The sequence below is a fragment of the Salvelinus sp. IW2-2015 genome, linkage group LG27 (genome assembly GCF_002910315.2).
Source record: "Salvelinus sp. IW2-2015 linkage group LG27, ASM291031v2, whole genome shotgun sequence".
Lineage (NCBI taxonomy): Eukaryota > Metazoa > Chordata > Actinopteri > Salmoniformes > Salmonidae > Salvelinus > Salvelinus sp. IW2-2015.
The window spans coordinates 8,887,283-8,906,891 of record NC_036867.1 but is presented as its reverse complement, the minus strand read 5'-3'; the positions used below and the strand labels follow the sequence as shown (position 1 = coordinate 8,906,891).

The following is a 19,609-nucleotide window of genomic DNA, read 5'->3' as shown; positions in this document are numbered from 1 at the left end:
GAATAACATTGCAACACACTTTGTCTTTGTGTCTCTCTCTCTCTCATTGTATGAGATGCTCGTGCCGTTGATTTGCTGCAGACAGACGGCGGTCACGTCCTGCTGTGGGCCATTTGACTGGGGTGTCTGGTCGGTCTGGCTGGCTGGCTAGGAGGAGTGACCAGTACCATGTACCTTGGCTCTGGTTGTTAGGACCTGTTGGTGATAGAAGTCCAGAGTTAGGAGCACGAGTATGGAGGCCTGAATGTACTCTCAAAATATTTTCTCTGTCCATCAGCATGAGAATATAGGACTGTCAGCGCACACACACACAGACAAAAAAAATCCTTCACCTGGTTTGAGATAGAGATGAACTGGATAGTAAATGTCCTTGTAGACGGACCAGGATACAAGACACAAATACCAGTCCTCGTCCTCTGCCGTGAGGTTACTCATAGTGACATGGAGAATCCCCGCTTGAAACCTTGGGTGTCAGCCAGCCGCTCACACATGACGATTTTCTTGCCCCTGCACCATTCCGTAATACGATGCTTATAGAATTTTTCATAATGACAGGAGATGGTTACTGTGTCACCCAGGTATCCAGTAACCTCGGTCTCATTCAGGATTTAGCAGGCTCCTACTGGACAGTTTTTCAGCACCAATGGCTTGTCATGATTGTACTATAACGAACAATTCCTCTGACTATACAATCACGTGTTTTACAGACAATGTACTAACCCACAATATACTAATGTATAATTCACATAGTACACTGTAAATACACAAATGCAAATTCCAAGATAAGTATTTACCTGTTAGTGAGAGCAAAAGTGATAGGAACAGCATCATGACAGGGAAAAAAACCGACATGTCCACTGAAACTATCCAAACCATTCTCTTCCCTTTTTGTCCTCCTGTTAAGCAACTTGGGGTTCATCACAGGGGCATTTAATGCAAAGACTAATGAAACTACAATTCAGCAGTATCTATCAGAGGTGACTAAGGTCGTAAAAGGTTACACAAACGGCACTGCTTAACCACTACATCTTAAACCAGATAAAAGTGATTTCTGGAGGCTATAGAAGTCTTGATGACCCCTTTTGGATACAGAAAAAGGTTTGATCTAACAACACATACCCAAACTCTGTCAAAACTCAGACATCTGATCAACTCTGTCACTCATTCACTCTGTTCTTATTCATGCAGTGGGACACATTTTTGCTCTCTCGCAAAATAAGCGTGCAAAAGATGTGGCTTTTCAGACCACATAGATGTATAAAGGGTTGGCTGCCCCCTGGTGGAGAGATTCTACAGTGTTCTGTCTCCATGTGACAGATGCAATATCCTGGGTCACGTTCAGGACAGGATGGTGCAATGTACTGAAAGTTGTCCAACGGTTAGAAATGCCATCAACAGAGCTGACATGATTCCTTACTCTACATGTCAGAGTAGCATACAGTGCATTCGGAAAGTATTCAGACCCCTTGACTTTTCCCCTTTTTTTTTTACATTAAAGCCTTATTCTAAAATGTATTAAATAGCTTTTTTTCCCCTCATCAATTTACACACAATACCACATAATGACAAAGCAAAAACAGTTTTTTTGAAATTTTTGAAAATGTATTACAAATTAAAAACTGAAATAGAATATTTACATAAGTATTCAGTCCCTTTACTCATTACTTTGTTGAAGCACTTTTTGGTTCAGGTCCGGGCTCTGGCTGGGCCACTCGAGGACATTCAGAGACTTGTCCGTTGTCTTGGCTCTGTGCTTAAGGTTGTTGTCCTTTTGGAAGGTGAACCTTTGCCCCAGTCTGAGGTCCTAAGCGCTCTGGAGCAGGTTTTAATCAAGGATCTCTCTGTACTTTGCTCCGTTCATTTTTGCCTTGATCCTGACTAGTCTCCCAGTCCCTACCACTGAAAAACATGATGCTACCACCACCATGCTTCACCGTAGGGAGGGTGCCAGGTTTCCTCCAGACATGACGCTTGGCATTCAGGCCAAAAAGTTCAATCTCATTTTCATCAGACGAGAGAATCTTGTTTCTCATGGTCTGAGAGTCTTTAGGTGCCTTTTGGCAAACTCCAAGCAGGCTGTCATGTGCCTTTTACTGAGGAGTGGCTTCCGTCTGGCCACTCTACCATAAAGGCCTGATTGGTGGAGTACTGCAGAGATGGCTGTCCTTCTGGAAGGTTCTCCCATCTCTACAGAGGAACTACAGTGACCAAGGCCCTTCTCCCCCGATGGCTCAGTTTGGCCGGGCAGCCAGCTCTAGGAAGAGTCTTGGTGGTTCCAAACTTCTTCCATTTAAGAATGATGGCCACTCTGTTCTTGGGGACCTTCAATGCTGCATAAATGTTTTGGTACCCTTCCCCATATCTGTGCCTCGACACAATCCTTTCTCTGAGCTCTACGGACAATTCCTTCAACCTCATGGCTTGGTTTTTGCTCTGACATGCACTGTCAGATATGGGACTTTATATAGACAGGCATGTGCCTTTCCAAATCATGTCAAATCAATTGAATTTACCACAGGTGGACCCCAATCCAAGTTGTAGAAACATCTCAAGGATGATCAATTGAAACAGGATGCACCTGAGCTCAATTTCAAGTCTGAATACTTGTGTACATAAGTTCTTTTGTATTTGTAATACATTTGCAAATGTATTTGTCATTATGAGGTATTGTGTGTATATTGCTGAGAAAAAATACTATATTTAATACATTTTAGAATAAGGCTGTAACTTAGCAAAATGTGGAAAAAGTCAAGGGGTCTGAATACTTCCAGAATGCACTATGTCCATTCTACACAATATACTTATCTCAACACACTACTCGGATTAGGAGATATTACAATGTTAAAATAAATACTTCAATACAGTGAAAAACATAACAAATGACAGGAGTTTGTACAGTTCAGACATATTTCAGCACTTTTATTTATTCATTACTCAGAGGCACAGATATAATTTAAAGGGCTACCCTTCGCTACGCATGCGCCCAAAAGTAACTCCTACTAGAGTACAATATGTGAGTTGTGCACACACACACACACACACACACACACACACACACACACACACACGCTGGTTCTCCCTCAGAATGGAGGCTCACTCCCCAATCGCTAATAATCGCTTCATATAAAAGATTGTAACTATGTACAGAGAAAAGAGAAAGCGATTCGACAGGTTGCTTCTCCTTCGATGAAGCCTCCATGGCCACCATGAGGTAGATTACATTCTCTCGTCACTTTAACCAGGTAAATGAAACATATACCGCTTGCATACTGTCATCCAGAAGTCTTAGTTTTGTGTTCTCTAAAAAGGTTTGAAGTCATCTCTTTTGCTGCTATTCAGCTCAAGTAAGCAAGCTGCGCTGTTTTTAGTTCAACTTTATTTCTTACACTATTAACAATGTGACGTTTCATATCACAGACTCAAAGATTGTATCTTTGGTGGCTAAAAACCTAAAATAAAAATACATTTTCAATTAACTTAAAATCAGTAACATAACCTATTCTCCAACTGGCTCCTCAAAAATCCTTTCGGTGAAATCTCTGCCAAAGTCTGTGTTTCCAATGTGTTTGAGAAACACACAAACAAAACAGATCTGCAAACATGGAATATATACACCCCCCCCCCCCCCCATCCATCCCACACCTCCATAAAATCGAAATACTCCAGTCCTGAARAGTAACACTTAAAGAGTATCAGAAAATCAAGTATAACATAACTGTTAAGTGCAAACAGACACTATGACTACAAGTTACACAGGTGTATGTCAGAAAAACAAAACAAAAACACACTGGAAACATAAAAACATTATCTGATGGTCGACGCTAGGTTGTTTTCATGACATACTGTAGAAAAATACAATGTTCTGGTTATAAAATACTGCACAGCTACGAAAAGGGTTCAAAATAAACTGTGGATGTAAATACAGACGAGTTTGATGAGTGATTCCTTCCTTTCTTTGCCCCAATAGTTTCTTATATCTGGCGACTTCCAGTTGCCTATAAAACTGGGCTTCACATGCCCTAGAAATCACAGATGCCATTCCTTCCACTGTTGATATGTAGCCTAAAAGGAACTCATTTTTTTAACCACAAACTCTGTTGCTCATCAAAATGATCTGTTAGGTAAGAATTTGAGTTCAAATGTGTTGACCTCTGTGCGTCTCCAAATCAAAAGCATTAACTGGTTATAATAACGTATATTGTATTTACAATTTGAAGGTGATCTTGCTTTTCCCCCTGCCCTACAAGCACGGGCGACAGTTGGCGCGTGTACTGTGGCTGACATTGACAAGCATATACTTTCAGTCTTAGTCTTTTTGGCACGTTTCTTCCTATACAAAGTCAAAATTATTCATCATGGTCAGTTGAAAACATGAAACCTAGAGAATATGCACGTACAATTAAAAACACAAATAACATAAGAACAAATCCTGACATCGAACAGTATGATCAACTGATACCTACGGACCACACCTATATGATTGACCTATGAGACCGCATGGTTTCAGAAGCTCTACTCACCTACCCACTCTGCATGGTGCTCATCAGAGAGAGAAAACATTGATGGTTCGGAGCACAACATGGGACATAGCTATTTCATAATGACACTTTTCTATTCCAGTACAGCATCTTGGTTTGGTGTCCTGTGATAGACGTGATACTCACAAATCACAACCATTTGAATGTGGTGGCATCACTGTATTACAACATCCCAGCCTAAATACTTCTATTATCAGAGCCAAACAATGCAATGCAATCTACCGTATCAGTGCAGTACTGTACATCGAAGACTGTGCTAAACGCTGATTGCCGATGTCTCTAACGACACCGTGCTGAAAATGAGCCTACAGTACCTGAACAGTCAACAGTGGCTAGGCCATCAGAGGATGACTCCAACAAGCACATTTCCTTCTGTTTTAACTGTCAAGCAACACAATGACTGATTTGAGGGTCACAGAGAAGTTGACAAATTCTTTAGTTGATGATTAATTCAGATTCAGTGTTAGTGTCAAACCATCTCATGATTTTCCTATATGTTGATGTATATATCGAATGGGCTCTGGTAGGTGAAATACCTTGATGACACCAGTTGTCCTAGATTAGTGAAGCTGTGGAACAGTATGTGAATTTAAAGCAGCACTCCTGTACCTGAAAATAGGCTCTTTACAAAAAACTACTTTCATGCCCTGCTCCCTTGCATACAATTTCCAATAATCACAACATAAATAAATATGCTTTATGCTGTGTATCGGGTGTAACACAGTTAACATGGGCTAAATACTAGGATATATACTATGGCTATTTCTTAAAGCAATGGCTGAAGTCGGGGGGTTTGACCAACGTTACAGAGCCAATAAAACAGGGTCAATTAAGGAGACCCCACCAGGCAAGGTGGACCACCTTCTGTGTCTCAGGCCTGTCTGCAATTCACCATATCATCAGCATCTATTGCACATTAAAATCCTTGGCCTATCCTTGCCAAAGCTCCCCACCCCATACACAGACCTCTTTCAGATGTCGTGCTGCACTCAACAACAAGACGACAATTAGCAACAAGCAAAATAAACAATAAATCCCTTTCACAGATTAAATATATGAATAAACCTAGTTCCCCCTAGTCCTAGTATGGATTAACAAGGTGGGTCCGCTTCTGAGTTAGACCCCCTAACTTCCTCAATTAGAATTGAGGTTGACCGAACTCCGCTGTGAGTAGCTCCAGGGGTATACGAGGATACCAGTAGGACAGAACATCTCCAAATATGACCCCACCTTTAATAACCAAGGGACAATGGAGCTTAGGAAAGCCATAGCAACATCCTGATCTGTGGAACAGAATTAAAATAAAAGTATGCTTTTTTTGGACTTGCTGCCTCCCGTTCTAACAGAGCTCCGCTGTGGGCTAGGATACTGGAGAGTCACAGAAGCATATTATTCTAGATAACAACGTTCCTACCGAGTTTGTAGATAATAGGTGAGAGCAGGAACCGTATTTATCTCTTTCAGGATTGAAAGTAGATTTGGTTCTGAGCTAAGGGAGATCTTAAAGGCAGCACATTTACTTTGTGCATCCTCAATCTGAATCTTACTTGAAAGATGAGCACAAAACCAAAACCAAAATGAGGGCAAAGATGGACAAACTAGAGAGACTATGGCTGTGTACGAAATGATATAGGGCCAACGGGTCAAAAGTAGTCCACTATATAGGGAATAGGATGCCATTTCAGACACAGCCTATGTCCATATTAACCCTGTGGTCCTCTGCTGATTATGATACACAATTACCATGAACAGACATGAAAACTGAACATAGAGAGGGAGTGAAGGGGGAAAAAGGAAGAACATCCATACAATAAACATTAACACGTGTCAGATTAAATGTTAGTGTCAGAATGCTCTATCCTCCAGTCGGTCGACGTGATAGATAGGCCCCAGGACACATGTGCTCTTTCCACTAATCAGGCTGATGCTATGACATCACACTGCCATGATTGGTCGTCCATTCTGAGGCTAAAAAGCCCTCTGTCCAGTAACATGGCCCCCCCTCTGACAATCCCCCAGTAACCCCAAGGTTTTGTGGCCGCAAGCGTTTAAGAGTAGATAGTGATGACCTCGCGTCCGCCCCCACGGACCAGGAGGACCCGGTTCAGACCCTCCAGCAGAACCTCCAGGAACTCCATGTCTGAGACACCAAGGGTCAAAGAGGAAACAAGTCACATCACATGACAGGGGTTTATGCAGGTCACGTGACAAGGGGAGTACATTAGCTATAAAGCTATTAGTTATAGTACGTTTTAAAGATACACTACATGACTAAAAGTATGTGGACTCCTGCTCGTTGAACATCTCATTACAAAATCATAGGTATTAATATGGAGTTGGTCCCCCCCTTTGCTGCTACAACAGCCTGCACTCTTCTGGGAAGGCTTTCCACTAGATGTTGGAACATTGCTGCGGGGACTTGCTTCGGTAGTGAGTGTTGCAACCGAGGACAGATGATTTTTACGTGCTCCGCGCACTCGGCAGTTCTGTGAGCTTGTGTGGCCTACCATAACAGCACTTACAATTGACCGGGGCAGCTCTAGCAGGCCAGAAATTTGACGGACTGACTTGTTGGAAAGGTGGCATCCTATGACAGTGCCACGTTGAATGTCTGTCAGCCAATGTTCCCTCTGAGAAGCACAAGATTGAATTTCACTCAACTTTCGAGAGCAATGGTCACCAACCACTCGATCTCCAAGGCATTCCTAGTCGATTGCCAAACATTTCTGTAAAAAACCCAACGATAAAGCTTTGTGTTCCTATTGTTTTGATATGGTGTCATATAGCCTACCTCAAATTTTGAAATATATTTTTAATTGTCATGAACAACAATGCACTGGCAGGGCAATTCAAGCAAAGCCAGTATGCGGCGATAATATATTTGGCCTATAGCTTACAGCACAAACCTCATTGCTACAGGGCTGTTTTTAATTGGTTAATGTTTTTTAAGTCATGTTAAAAAATAAATCTGAACAGTAGATGTCAGCTTGCATTTTGACTCAAAGTGATCTTCTTGATTCAGAAAAGGTTGGTGACCACTGTTCTATAGTTTCCCTTTACTGTGGCAATTGTGATCGAATCAACGCAATATCAGCCACTTTCAATGCAACATACCGAAACAAAACGAACTATGCAAGAGATTTTGTTGTAGGCAGAACGCATCGGAGTAGGATTCTATTGCATTGACAGGCACTACTCAACCCGTACTCTACACAGACCTGTGTGGCATAAACAATCAGAGCTCCTGTAGGCCTATATGCAAATAGACCATTGCCATATATGGATCTGTGCCATTCACTTTGAACTGGACTGTGTTTACAGCATGAGCGATTGTGAGTAGATGCACTTGTTTTGAGATCAAAGCGAGAGCTGCATGTCGCCACATGCACATTTTGTTCTTATCCTTTGCTAGTTAGTAAGTTATTAGCCCAGTTATAGATCATTTGTAGTTGCACAGAATTATCACACATTCAAGTTTGCACTCAGCAGACCTGAAATTTGCTCAGTGCAGATTTTTGTTGTTGTTGAGAGAACACTGCTGTCAGCAACGGGTCTGGCTGAAATAGCCAAATCCACTCATTTGAAGGGGTGTCCACATACTTTTGTATATATAGTGTACAATCAACAACTTAACTAAACAACCTTTGTAAAGAGATCATCCTCGACCTTGTCAGATCGCTGATGACGATACCTTTCAAGTTAACTTGGGGTAAACATATTCAATTAAGCAATGTACAATTCAAAAGACATGCATAGTAAAATTTGAATAAACAGACATTTGGCTGTAAAGGATACAGTTCTCGTCGCCCCCTCTGTTTTTGGGCGGTCCCGGCATGTTGAGCAGGACCAGGTGGGCTCCCTGTGACTTGTTGACCACCACCTCGTTCAGCTTGACCGCAGTGTGCATCCGGCGCACGTTGGACTGGTTCCTATACCACACAAGGGTGACAGTGAAGAAGAGCAGGCTGAACCCAACACAACCCTGACCCTCTAACTTCTGTCCCTGACTTCTCCAATAATATTAATGGACTGAATTTACATAACACTTTTTCAGAAGCTCAAAGCTCTTTACATTGAATCCTAACTAGAAACATGGAAACTAATCTGTCACTCTTCTCACGTAACACTCATTACTCTAAACATTCATTAATGATTGACAAAACACTTCCTGATCATGTTTTTTTTTAAATGAACAATTACAGTGCTATTGGCAGATTGGCAGCCTTTAGCACACAGATGAGAACATGAAGCAGGCCAGCTGGTGGTTATGATAGTGAAGCCTTGGGAGTTATTATGTCACTCTGAATGAAGGCTCAGGATGGGCAGTCAAAGCAGCGTCACACTTCAAACAGCAGCAGTGGCAGTAGGGTGGTAGAGAAGATAAACTATTGTAGACCTGGTATACTGACAAATACAATGGGCAAGCCTGTGGGTATGAAATATTCCATTGTATAACTAAGCAATAAAGGCCTGAGGAGGTGTGCCTGGATACAGCCTTTAGCAGTGATATATTGGCCATATACCACAAACCCCTGAGGTGCCTTATTGCTATTATAAACTGGTTACCAACATAAAAAGAACAGTAAACAAGTAGTTTTGCATCATACCTGTGGTATATTGTCTGATATACCACGGCTTTTAGCCAATTAGCATCCAGGAGTCAAACTACCTGGTTCCTAGCACTGCGTTGTATACACAGTATTCCAATATTCAATTGACCAGTTCAATGTGATATTGGGTGTAATATTGAAAGCCCTTCTTGAGTTAGAGTGCACAGCAACACCAAAAATGCAGAGCATGATATGCAAATGGTTTGAAGCAGAAATCGCCACATCACAAATACAATGAGGCACTTCCAAAAAAAACATACGCTTTCCACCCAGTTGAGATTTAAGGACAATATCATGTTGATTGCAATGACCAATTGAAATGGATTTTGGACCACTGATATTCTTAATTCTTTGGTTCTATTCCTATACAGAACAGATGCATGGGAAATAAAGCAATATTGTTTACACGGCTAAGGTCTGTATGGAAAGCGCAATTTTGATTGCACATGCTACATAACATGACATGTGTACCCTCCCATCACACAGGTACGCACACACAAACAAACACACACACGAACACACTTGCATGCACACACACAGAGTCCCAGTGGCTGGGAGGTCAACAATATGGAGGAGACAGAAAAGGACTACTGTACACAGACATTCACACACAGCCTACGGCACTATGGCAAAGAGAAATGTGACTTACAGACTCTCCCACTCTCTAGAAGGAGGAAAACGAGACAAAACAACAGAAACCGACTTAGATGTTTTATAGAAACCCCTTGCATGTCTCCTGTTGCACATGCCAACCCCCCCACAGTTAAACACTTCCCTCAGTTTAAAGGGATGGTCAAAGTCAGATGTTTTCATTACTCAAAAGTAGTCAAGAAGCACGAAAACATCAGACAAACTTTGATTTGGAAGTGAATTATCCCTTTAAAAATGGTCTTTATAGTATCCAAATCATATTTGGGCTTGTTACAATTTTGGGCTATGTAATGTACTAGTGGTTATATCTGCCTTTTTGAGATGGTGGGTTCTGACACACAAAGACATGATGATCATTAGTTCAGACAATGCATTTGGTCTGCGTGGTGGGGCATGCACTGGATGTGTCCACACACACAGTCACACAGGTCAACATGGAACATGCCAACGCAGCCTGAACACACACCATGCAGGACATGTAACCATTTCAAACCGGCAGGCTCCGGGGCACCTGCAGTGTGAGCAACTGTCCACTTGGCTCTGGAAGGTTTAAGGATAAGAGGGTTCCATAAGTAGCACCTGACTTACGGTTTCATGTTGAAGATGTCGCGCACGCCCATGTTGGCCTCGGCGCGGTTGCGGTTGCGCTCGGTGAGGAACTTATCCTTGGTCCAGGTCATGTGGACCCGGTCAGGGCCAGCGTCGGCCTTGTCGTTAAGCGCCGCGTGAGACGCCGTGTTTCTGTCATGGATCAGCTGGGCCTGAAGGAGAGGGAGATGATGAGAGGGTGAGAGAGAACAAAAGAGAGAGACTACAGGCTAGAAACCATAGAGTTGCACAAACCAGGTAGGTTATTATAGTTGTGTTTTTATCTTTGTTTTTATTTCTATTCATTTTTTAATTTTGGGGAAAATTCTGTTTAGATTTACTCATTTTTACTTAGGTTAAGTAAAAATATTTATATTTCTTTTTTTATATGATTTAGTATTAGTTTTATAGACAGAAAGCATGCATGGGACGCTAGGGGCCATTGGTGTTGTATAGTTACTTGTGTGTTTTTTAGGATGTCACTTCTTGCAAATGAGGGGCAGTAATACTTAAGGTGATGGGTCAGGTCATTAGTTAGGTTTAAATTATAAAGTAAATCTCAATGTGACTGGGATTTTAAAATAATAGCACAGACTGGTGCAAAAAGTATGGTGGAAGAAAACTCTCTCGCCCATGTTTACACCAATCCAATGCTTTTTAGTAGGACATGTAAACATAATCAAGTTAGCTACCTAGCCAATTTTTCCCCTTATAGCTGGTGATAGCTAGTGATAGTGAGGCACAAGCTAGGCCTATTAGAAACATCGGCATCATAAATTAATGAACATAATAATTCATGTTTTTTTTAATTGTATTTAGTTAGTTTGAGTCAAAGATAATAGTTTCAGTATAGTTGTAGTTTTTCCGAACAGATTTTTTATGATTTTATTTCAGTTTACTAAATCGTTTTTTCCTAATTAGTTTTAGTTTCTATAATAACCTTGCCTGGTAGCAAGAACAACACCACTAAGACAATCAACAAACATAGTAAAAACATTTATGACTGGCTAACGCAATCAAATCAAAATCCATGACGTGCCAAACACCAGTGTTCTCTAAACAGGCCAATATCCCATTAATAATGAGTGAGGTACAAAGTACTGTCTGGAGCTACAACACAGTGAGATGGAGTAATGGTGACGTCCACCGAGAATTAACCAGGTGGAGAGGGATGAGGGGAGGAAGGAGAGATGAACAAAAAGGAGGATTACACCACAGTGCACGCATGCGGAATGAGGTGAGTCCATGACGTCCATTTTGCCACTACGGTGAGTAACCTGCACAGTTACACAGCCACGGTCACCATCTACCATAGAGGGTCTATCCGGGGATGACTAACTGGACAGTTTGACTGGGCTTTAACTTACTTTAGGTCCCTGACTGTTAGCAGCTGTGGATGTGGCTGTGTAAGTGTGGTCTCTGGGGGTTGGTGACTGGGGTGTAATGGTAGTCTCAGTGGGGGTGAGAGGCTGCAGTCACAGGGGCATTGGGGGTACAGATGGTGGGTGTTGGCTACCTCGTCCTCCTGTGTGTCCTCCAGCTCTCGACTGGGGCCAGATTCTGAGCCCGTGGCTCCGGTTTGGTTATTCCTCCTGATGGAGCTACGTGACGAGTCAGTGATACTCTGAATCTGAGGGCCGTGTTGCCCCGTACCGCATACGCAGCCAGACAGGAGAGGGGGCCAAAGGTCATACAATGAACACTAGGCCAAGGTGGGCTAGGATAGCCCTGATACACACAAACCAATAACATACAGGGGTGGCAAGTAGAGTGCTGGGCTAGTATCCGAAAGGTTGCTGGTTCGAAATCCCTGAGCCGACTAGTTGAAAAATGTGCCCTTGAGCAAGGTATTTAACTGCATGTCTGTTAAATGACTAAAATGTTTAAAACAATACAGTGCCATCAGCAAGTATTCATACCCCTTGACTTATTCCACAGTTTGTTGTGTTACAGCCTGAATTCAAAATGGATTAAATTGATTTGCTTTCTCATCCATCTACATACAATACCCCATAATGATAAAATGAAAACATGTTTTTAGAATTTGTAGCAATTTCTTTGAAAATGAAATACAGAAATATCTAATTTACATAATAAGTATTCATACCTCTGATTCAATACATTGTAGACGCACCTTTGGCAGCGATTACAGCTGTGAGTCTTTCTGTGTAAGCCTCTAAGAGCTTTCCACACCTGGATTGTGCAACATTTGCCTGAGCGGTTCCTGAGCGGTTTCCTTCCTCTCCGGCAACGGAGTTAGGAAGGACACCTGTATCTTTGTAGTGACTGGGTGTATTGATACACCATCCAAAGTGTAATTAATAACCACCATGCTCAAAGGAATATTCATTGTCTGCTTTTTTTTACCCATCTACCAATATGTGCCCTTCTTCGCTAAGCATTGGAAAACCTACCTGGTCTTTGTGGCTGAATCTGTGCTTGAAATTCACTGCTCGACTGAGGGACCTTACAGATAATTGTATGTGTGGGGTACAAAGATGAGGTAGTCATTCAAATATTATGTTAAACACTATTATTGCACACATTCCATGCAACTTATTATGTGGTTTGTTATGTAAATTTATACTCCTGAATTTATTCTGGCTTGCCATAAAAAAGGGGTCGAATACTTATTTACTTAACACATTTCAGCTTTTCATTTGAAATAATTTCAAAAAACATAATTCCACTTTGACATTATGGGGTATTTTGTGCAGGCCAGTGATTTAAAAAAAACGATTTTAAATTCAGGCTGTAACACAACAAAATGTGGAACAAGTCAAAGGTTGTGAATACGTTCTGAAGGCACTGTATGTCCTATCTATTTACTGTATGTCCTATCTATTTACTGTATGTCCTATCTATTTACTGTATGTCCTATCTATTTACTGTATGTCCTATCTATTTACTGTATGTCCTATCTATTTACTGTATGCTTATAAGACCTCCCTAATGTAATATCAGAGCTTTCCAGCCAAGTGAGGTCAGGGTATATCCATGGCTGTTCAATGTGACCCAAAGCACTGACAAACTAAATCACATTCCCATGACACTTTTCTCTTTACAGACCAACTTAAAATAAGTGCACTCAAGAAAGACACCTGAAACAACGGCATTGCATTTAAAACACTTCAAGATAAAGTTCTAAAGGAAAATACCATTCATTTTCTGATAAAGGTGTAGCAAAACAATATCAGATTATATCAATACTCGCTTAATTCCCATATTGACTTGGTGTGCATCCCAAATGGCACCCCACTCCGCATTTAGCGCACTACTTTTGCCCAGAGCCTATAGGCCCTGTTCAAATGTAGTGTACTATGAAGAGAATAGGGTGCCATTTGGGGCACATGTTTGAAGGGCGATTGCTGCACTGTTGTAATGAGTGTGTCCTGCAGACAGGGGGCGGTGTTACCTCTCTCTCCCTCTCCGTCCGCGACAGCTGCATCTGTTTCAGCATCTGAGAGCGCTGCTCCATCACCAGGGTCTTCTCATAGGTGAAGGCTGAGATGTCACTGTCGTGCTGTACTCACACACACACACACACATTATCCAAAGGGTAAACTAAGCATTATACATTTTTTATATTTAACAAAACCCTGATGAAACTATTTTATTTTTACCCCTTTTTCTCCCCAATTGGTAGTTACAGTCTTCTCCCATCACTGCAACTCCCCTACGGACTCGGGAGAGGCCAAGGTCGAGAGCCATGCATCCTCCGAAACACGCCTGCCAAGCCGACACTGCTTTTTGACACACCGCTCGCTTAACCCGGAAGCCAGCCGCACCAACGTGTCAGAGGAAACACCATCCAGCTGGCGACCGAAGTCAGCTAGAGCGCATTGGGACAAGGAAATCCCGGCCGGCCTAACCCTCCCCTCACCCCGGACGACGCTGGGCCAATTGTGCGCCGCCTCACGAGTCTCCCAGTCACAACCGCCTGTGACACAGCCTGGGATCTAACCCGGGTCTGTAGTGACACCTCAAGCACTGCGATGCAGTGCATTAGACCGCTGCGCCCCTTGGGAGACCCTTGATGAAGTTCTATTGAATTAAACATTGTCTTAGTTTTAAAGTGTTTGAGGCACTTCCAAGATCTCCAGAGTACGAGAGTTTCTTCCTTTTAATATCTAAGAATATCAAAAGAAACTGACAAATTTGAGAGACATTTAAGAGTGCTTGACTTGATTGAGCTACACCTCAGGTGTGGTCATCTCAAGCTATCGGTCAATAGGGAGATGTCAGTGCCCCAGAGGTCTACAGGTAAGCTCACCATCTCTACCACCTCCACCTCTGCGTCCAGACGGAGGTGGTAGAGGAACATCTGCAGGTCCTTCTTCATCTGAATACTGTTGTCATCCATATTAGCCACCGTGAAGATACGCATCTTACACTTCCTCCACACCTGAGATGCGTGGAGAGACAGGAAGAGAGAGCAAGAGAGAGAGGGGGAGTGTGAACACAAGTCATCCCTAGTCTAGGTTATGGGTGTATAATGATATGTGCCACTATTTGTGTGTGTTAATAACTAAGTGTGTGCATATGTTAGAGCGTTTGGTGGTGCATGCGTGTTTTTAATATTCCATCCCAACAGACTGTGAATGGCGCCACTATAGATACCTTGTGCTGGCGAAGGAGGAAGGGCAGTAGCATGAGCAGTCCTCCGTCATGGACAACCCACCACACGTCTATGGTGCCCTGGCCCAGGCGGTCCGCGTTGGTGGGGAAGCTGTCCACGTTCTTGGCCACAAGCAAGGCTTGATGGGCCGCTGTGGTCTCACGAACAGTCTCTGTGGAGGGGACAGAGAGAAATGCTGTTAAGCGCATGCATGCACGCCATCTACGTAATGGTATTGCATGGGGTTTAGTACCATGTGATAGGGGTTATGCTCACATGACAAGTAAACATCCTGAGCTAATGTTAAGACAGTTTTGGTGTGGTCTCAAATCCAAGTGGGTCACACTGACTCACCGATGAAGTTCTTCCAGGATACGGGGTCGTTGGACTGTTTCCAGGTGCCGGGCCAGGCCATGAGGACTGTGTTGTGTTTCATGCCCCCAAGGCCTGCTGTCTGGATGAGGTGGGAGAAACCATCACGCAGGTTGGATGACGCCACCACGTGGCAGAAGCCCTTGGTACGCTCTGTCGTCATCGACGACTTGATGTTCTGATGGAGAAAGTCACGAAGAGTGAGAGAAGGTTTCCACTAGTTACCACAGCCAGACTGACTTGACACAATCGGAATGGACTCAACCTGGTAATTAATGTCTATGTTGGTCTACCAGTAGAAGGCAGGCAGTCTCTGCCAGTGGAATAAAACTGGAAATGTCAGCAGCCACTAAACCTCTCTGGTTGGTTCTCTTAACAGGTCTTTGTCAGACACATAGGACACATCTAGTAATCTAACGTGTCTCTCTCCAGACCCCCGTTCCTCCATAATCACTGGTACGTTCAAGGCTTTCCCACCATATTTCTCTCACCTACCAGGTACACGTCAGAACAGACAAGGCTTGGAAGCCACTTACGACTATTGAGACGCGTCCACGGTGTATAAGCTGAGCCCGTCACTACAGTACCTGCTCGGCCTTCTTGACCTCGGCCTCCTTGGTCATGTAAGTGCCCTCCAGCACGGAGCCCACGATAGTCAGGCCTTTGCCTGCTTTGAGCTGGGTGCAGAAGGAGAGCAGGCGTGGGTGTTTCACGGTGTGGTCAGAATCCAGGTTCAATAGCAGCAGCATCTGGGGCCTACGACCCGGGAAGACAGGTGCGGTGAAACATCAGACAAGTCATACTGTATTGTATTATACAAGGCTGACCAAGACCCATACTGGTCCAACACATTGCTTTGATGATGAGATGATAAAGGGCACTGAATTTCAGATTATTGTCTAGCTATCTGTATTAACACCTGGGAACATTGCAGTGACATTTGTACAGACATTTGAGTTCAAAATGAGATTGCTATAAGCCTGCACGGCTAAAGGTGAACTTTTAAACATCTATTGATGGGATTCCTGATGGCTGCAGCTGATTGGATTAAGTAATGGGTCGTTCCCATGTCATCTCAGCAAGTCATGACACCCAACATCTCAGATTTTTCTGAAATCATTTCTGTAGTTAGAAACAGATAAGATTAGCATTCCTGCAACATTCTTTTGTTGAAATATAATTTGACCCAAATTGGCCATTTTAATGGAATCTAGGATTCATATAATATTAAATAAATATAGTACCTAACATCCGATTTGGACCAAACTTTTTTCTAATGATGAGTAAGATATGAGGACCCACGGACCCCCCACACCCCACGTCAATCCCACCCAGACAACGAGTATACAGTATCATGTTTCTATGTCTGACAAGGAGAATGGATCTGCGGCTCAGAGTATTGTTTCTTCATCCTGTGTAATGTTTTCTCAGTGAATTTGGTGATTTTTCTTTTCCCCTGTTCAGAGTAATTAGTCATTGAAGTTGTTAGGTTTATGTCCCATCCTACATCCTGGTATTACCAGGTTCTGACCACTAGATGGTGCTGTTAGGTGATTCTCAACATTAAATGACTCAATCAATCAGTGCTGTGGAGTGGGTAAGCGATTTCATCTGTATAGGAAAGTAATTAAGTGCAAATTGTATTTTTCCGTAACAGCATGGTTTAGTCATAATGAAAGACAAACACACACACAGTGCTGCCAATCACAGTGTAGGGTGCAAGATGCAACTGAACATTTGATGGTGAGGAGAGAGCGAGAGAGGATGGAGGAAGATTGCCTTGAAGAGCTGGGCACCTTGTTATGACATGCATTATCTGAATTAGGCCCACGGAATTATACCTACGGAGGAGCGGCTTCTGTGGAGTAACTTTGAATGTCGTTGAACTTCCGAGTTGGTTTAAGGTTGGACCAGAGAAAACATTAGCTAGTTAGCTAGCTGACGAGCTTGTGTGTGCAGAGCAGCACTGGAATTAAAAACACATCTTACCTTTTTGTAGTTAAAACATCCAATGTGAAAAAGTGATAACTATAGTAGCCTTAACTAGCATTGAAAAAGTAAATCCATTCTTCTCTTATTAAACATCTCCCCCTAATTTCTGAATTACACCTGTAACGTCATCAGTAGGCTATAGTAACCTATACTTCAGAGGGGAGGGGCAGCTAGCCTACACATACGCACACCCACTGGCAAAGATTTCCCGCTGGCAGGCAGACGCTGGAATATGTTTCTGAGTGACAGAGTGAGGGACAGGAAAAAAATGCCGGTAACCGGTTCCCATGCTTTTAAAATAACGGTTCTGTTCCAGAACAGTATAGATTACTTTCGATTTCAGTTCGGGTTCTGTTCCTCAAATAATTTAACTATTTTCCAGCTGTTCCCTGAACCGGTTCCAACTATTGGTTTTCTTACCTTGTAAGAAGTTTATGGACACCAACCCATAAAAATAAAATCACCAGGAACAGCACCATCTAGTGGTCAGAACCTGGTAATATCAGAATGCATGATGGGACATACACATAACAACTTCAAATACAAATTTCTCTGAACAGGGGAAAAGAAACATCACCAAATTCCCTGAGAATACATGACATAGAATGAAGAAACAATCCTCTGAGCCGCAGCTCCATACTACTTGTCAGACATGGAGGATTCCTAACGGCTCCAGTATGGGTCCTGCTGTCGAAGGCTGGTGGCACAGTGCCAGTTACTGTGTAAAGAGGCTTAGGGGCGCGTCGCGAGACGAGCGTGGGCGATGTATGGGAGTAAGTACTTGGTAGCCTGCCATTCGCATCAGGCCAGATGGCACAGGGAGAAATATTGATTTTGACGCTGTAGATTAGGGCTTTCCCTGGAAATGGGACTGTGGGTGATGCCAGGTGCATGAGGGAGAGGACCAAAGACTGACCTCATTCTTTCCTGATGTAAATGCTCCACTTTTTGGACAGGCACAGTCCTGGGGCTGCTATGCTTAGGCTTACTGGTATCTTTTTTTACAGTGAGATTACATAGAAGGCTCAGCGATTCATCAAATAGTAACTCTCTTTCTCTGGATTACTCAGATGACAAATGGTACCAATTCACTACATTCTCCAGCATAAAATTATACTGTTGAGAAAGCCCCAAAGTTGGTTATTGCTGGTTGTTCAGCCCCAAAGTTGGTTATTGCTGGTTGTTCAGCCCCAAAGTTGGTTATTGCTGGTTGTTCAGAAATGCGGCATCAATGATGGCACAAACAAACGTATATGCACATAAACCTAATACCACGCACACACGCACCTCCAGTTCTTGGTGTGGGGCGGCGCCTCCTCCAGGCGAATGAGGGCGTAGCGGGCGGCGTTGAGCGACAGACCATTTATACCGTCACCCCACTCCTTCTCCGCCCTGGAGATTGAGAGAACAAGAAAGAGGAGGACTCAGAAACACAATCTAACATGCGTCCTGTTTGTGATAAGGGAACCAATGTACCATGCTACTGTGGAATCCGGTAACTCTTACCCTCTGTATTCAATGTACTTGTAGATGCAGCCAGCGATCAGCATGGCCACCAGGGCATAGTACCAGGAGGAGATGAACATCAGGGAGAGACACAGACTGGCGCCCAGGAAAGACAGAGCCCTGTGGGGGACGAGAGACGGACGAGAGCATGGAGGTCACAGTCAGTCATATAGGAGTACATTTTGACAGCCCAAAAATGACAAGCTGATTCCTTAAGTAATTAAACCTATCATATTAATTCAGATACTCTGCAGGGTACTCGGTTCAAAACAAGATAGCACATGTCAATCCATGCCGTCCCTAGGAGGGGTGAGTCACTTGAGTGGGTTGAGTCACTAACGTGATCTTCCAGTCCAGGTTGGCGCCCCCTCAGGTTCGTGCCATGGGGGAGATCTCCGTGGGCTATAGTCAGCCTTGTCTCAGGGTAGTAAGTTGGTGGTTTGCAGATATCCCTCTAGTGGTGTGGGGGTTGTGCTGTGGTAAAGTGTGTGGGGTAATAATCCTGCCTGGTTGGCCCTGTCCGGGGGTATCGTTGGACGGGGCCATAGTGTCTCCCAACCCGTCCTGTCTCAGCCTCCAGTATCTATGCTACAATAGTTTATGTGTCGGGGGCTAGGGTCAGTTATATCTGGTGTAATTATCCGGTCTTATCCAGTGTCCTTTGTGAATTTATGAAGTATGCTCCGTCTAATTCCCTCTCTCTCCCTTTCCTCCCGGAGGACCTGAGCCCTAGG

At 43.3% G+C, this 19,609-nt stretch overlaps 1 protein-coding gene across 10 annotated transcripts in view; it reads right to left on the bottom strand.

Annotated features, from left to right (window-relative positions):
- Window positions 1-2,898: 2,898 nt before the first annotated feature.
- Window positions 2,899-19,609, bottom strand: part of slc12a7b (solute carrier family 12 member 7b) — a 66,187-nt gene continuing 49,476 nt past the window's right edge. For 6 of the 10 annotated variants that reach the window (XM_023972293.3, XM_070435693.1, XM_023972297.2 and 3 more), the window contains 12 exons: window positions 18,876-18,995; window positions 18,657-18,761; window positions 15,965-16,133; window positions 15,360-15,555; window positions 15,008-15,177; window positions 14,661-14,792; window positions 13,803-13,910; window positions 11,904-12,017; window positions 10,388-10,560; window positions 9,798-9,812; window positions 8,334-8,467; window positions 2,899-6,678 (listed from right to left, as the gene is read on the bottom strand). In XM_023972293.3, the coding sequence (XP_023828061.1) occupies window positions 6,587-6,678; window positions 8,334-8,467; window positions 9,798-9,812; window positions 10,388-10,560; window positions 11,904-12,017; window positions 13,803-13,910; window positions 14,661-14,792; window positions 15,008-15,177; window positions 15,360-15,555; window positions 15,965-16,133; window positions 18,657-18,761; window positions 18,876-18,995 (1,528 nt within the window). In that variant the 3' untranslated portion in view covers window positions 2,899-6,586. The remainder of the gene's footprint in view (window positions 6,679-8,333; window positions 8,468-9,797; window positions 9,813-10,387; window positions 10,561-11,903; window positions 12,018-13,802; window positions 13,911-14,660; window positions 14,793-15,007; window positions 15,178-15,359; window positions 15,556-15,964; window positions 16,134-18,656; window positions 18,762-18,875; window positions 18,996-19,609) is intronic. The other 4 variants (XM_023972299.3, XM_070435694.1, XM_023972294.2 and 1 more) reach the window with 3 other exon arrangements.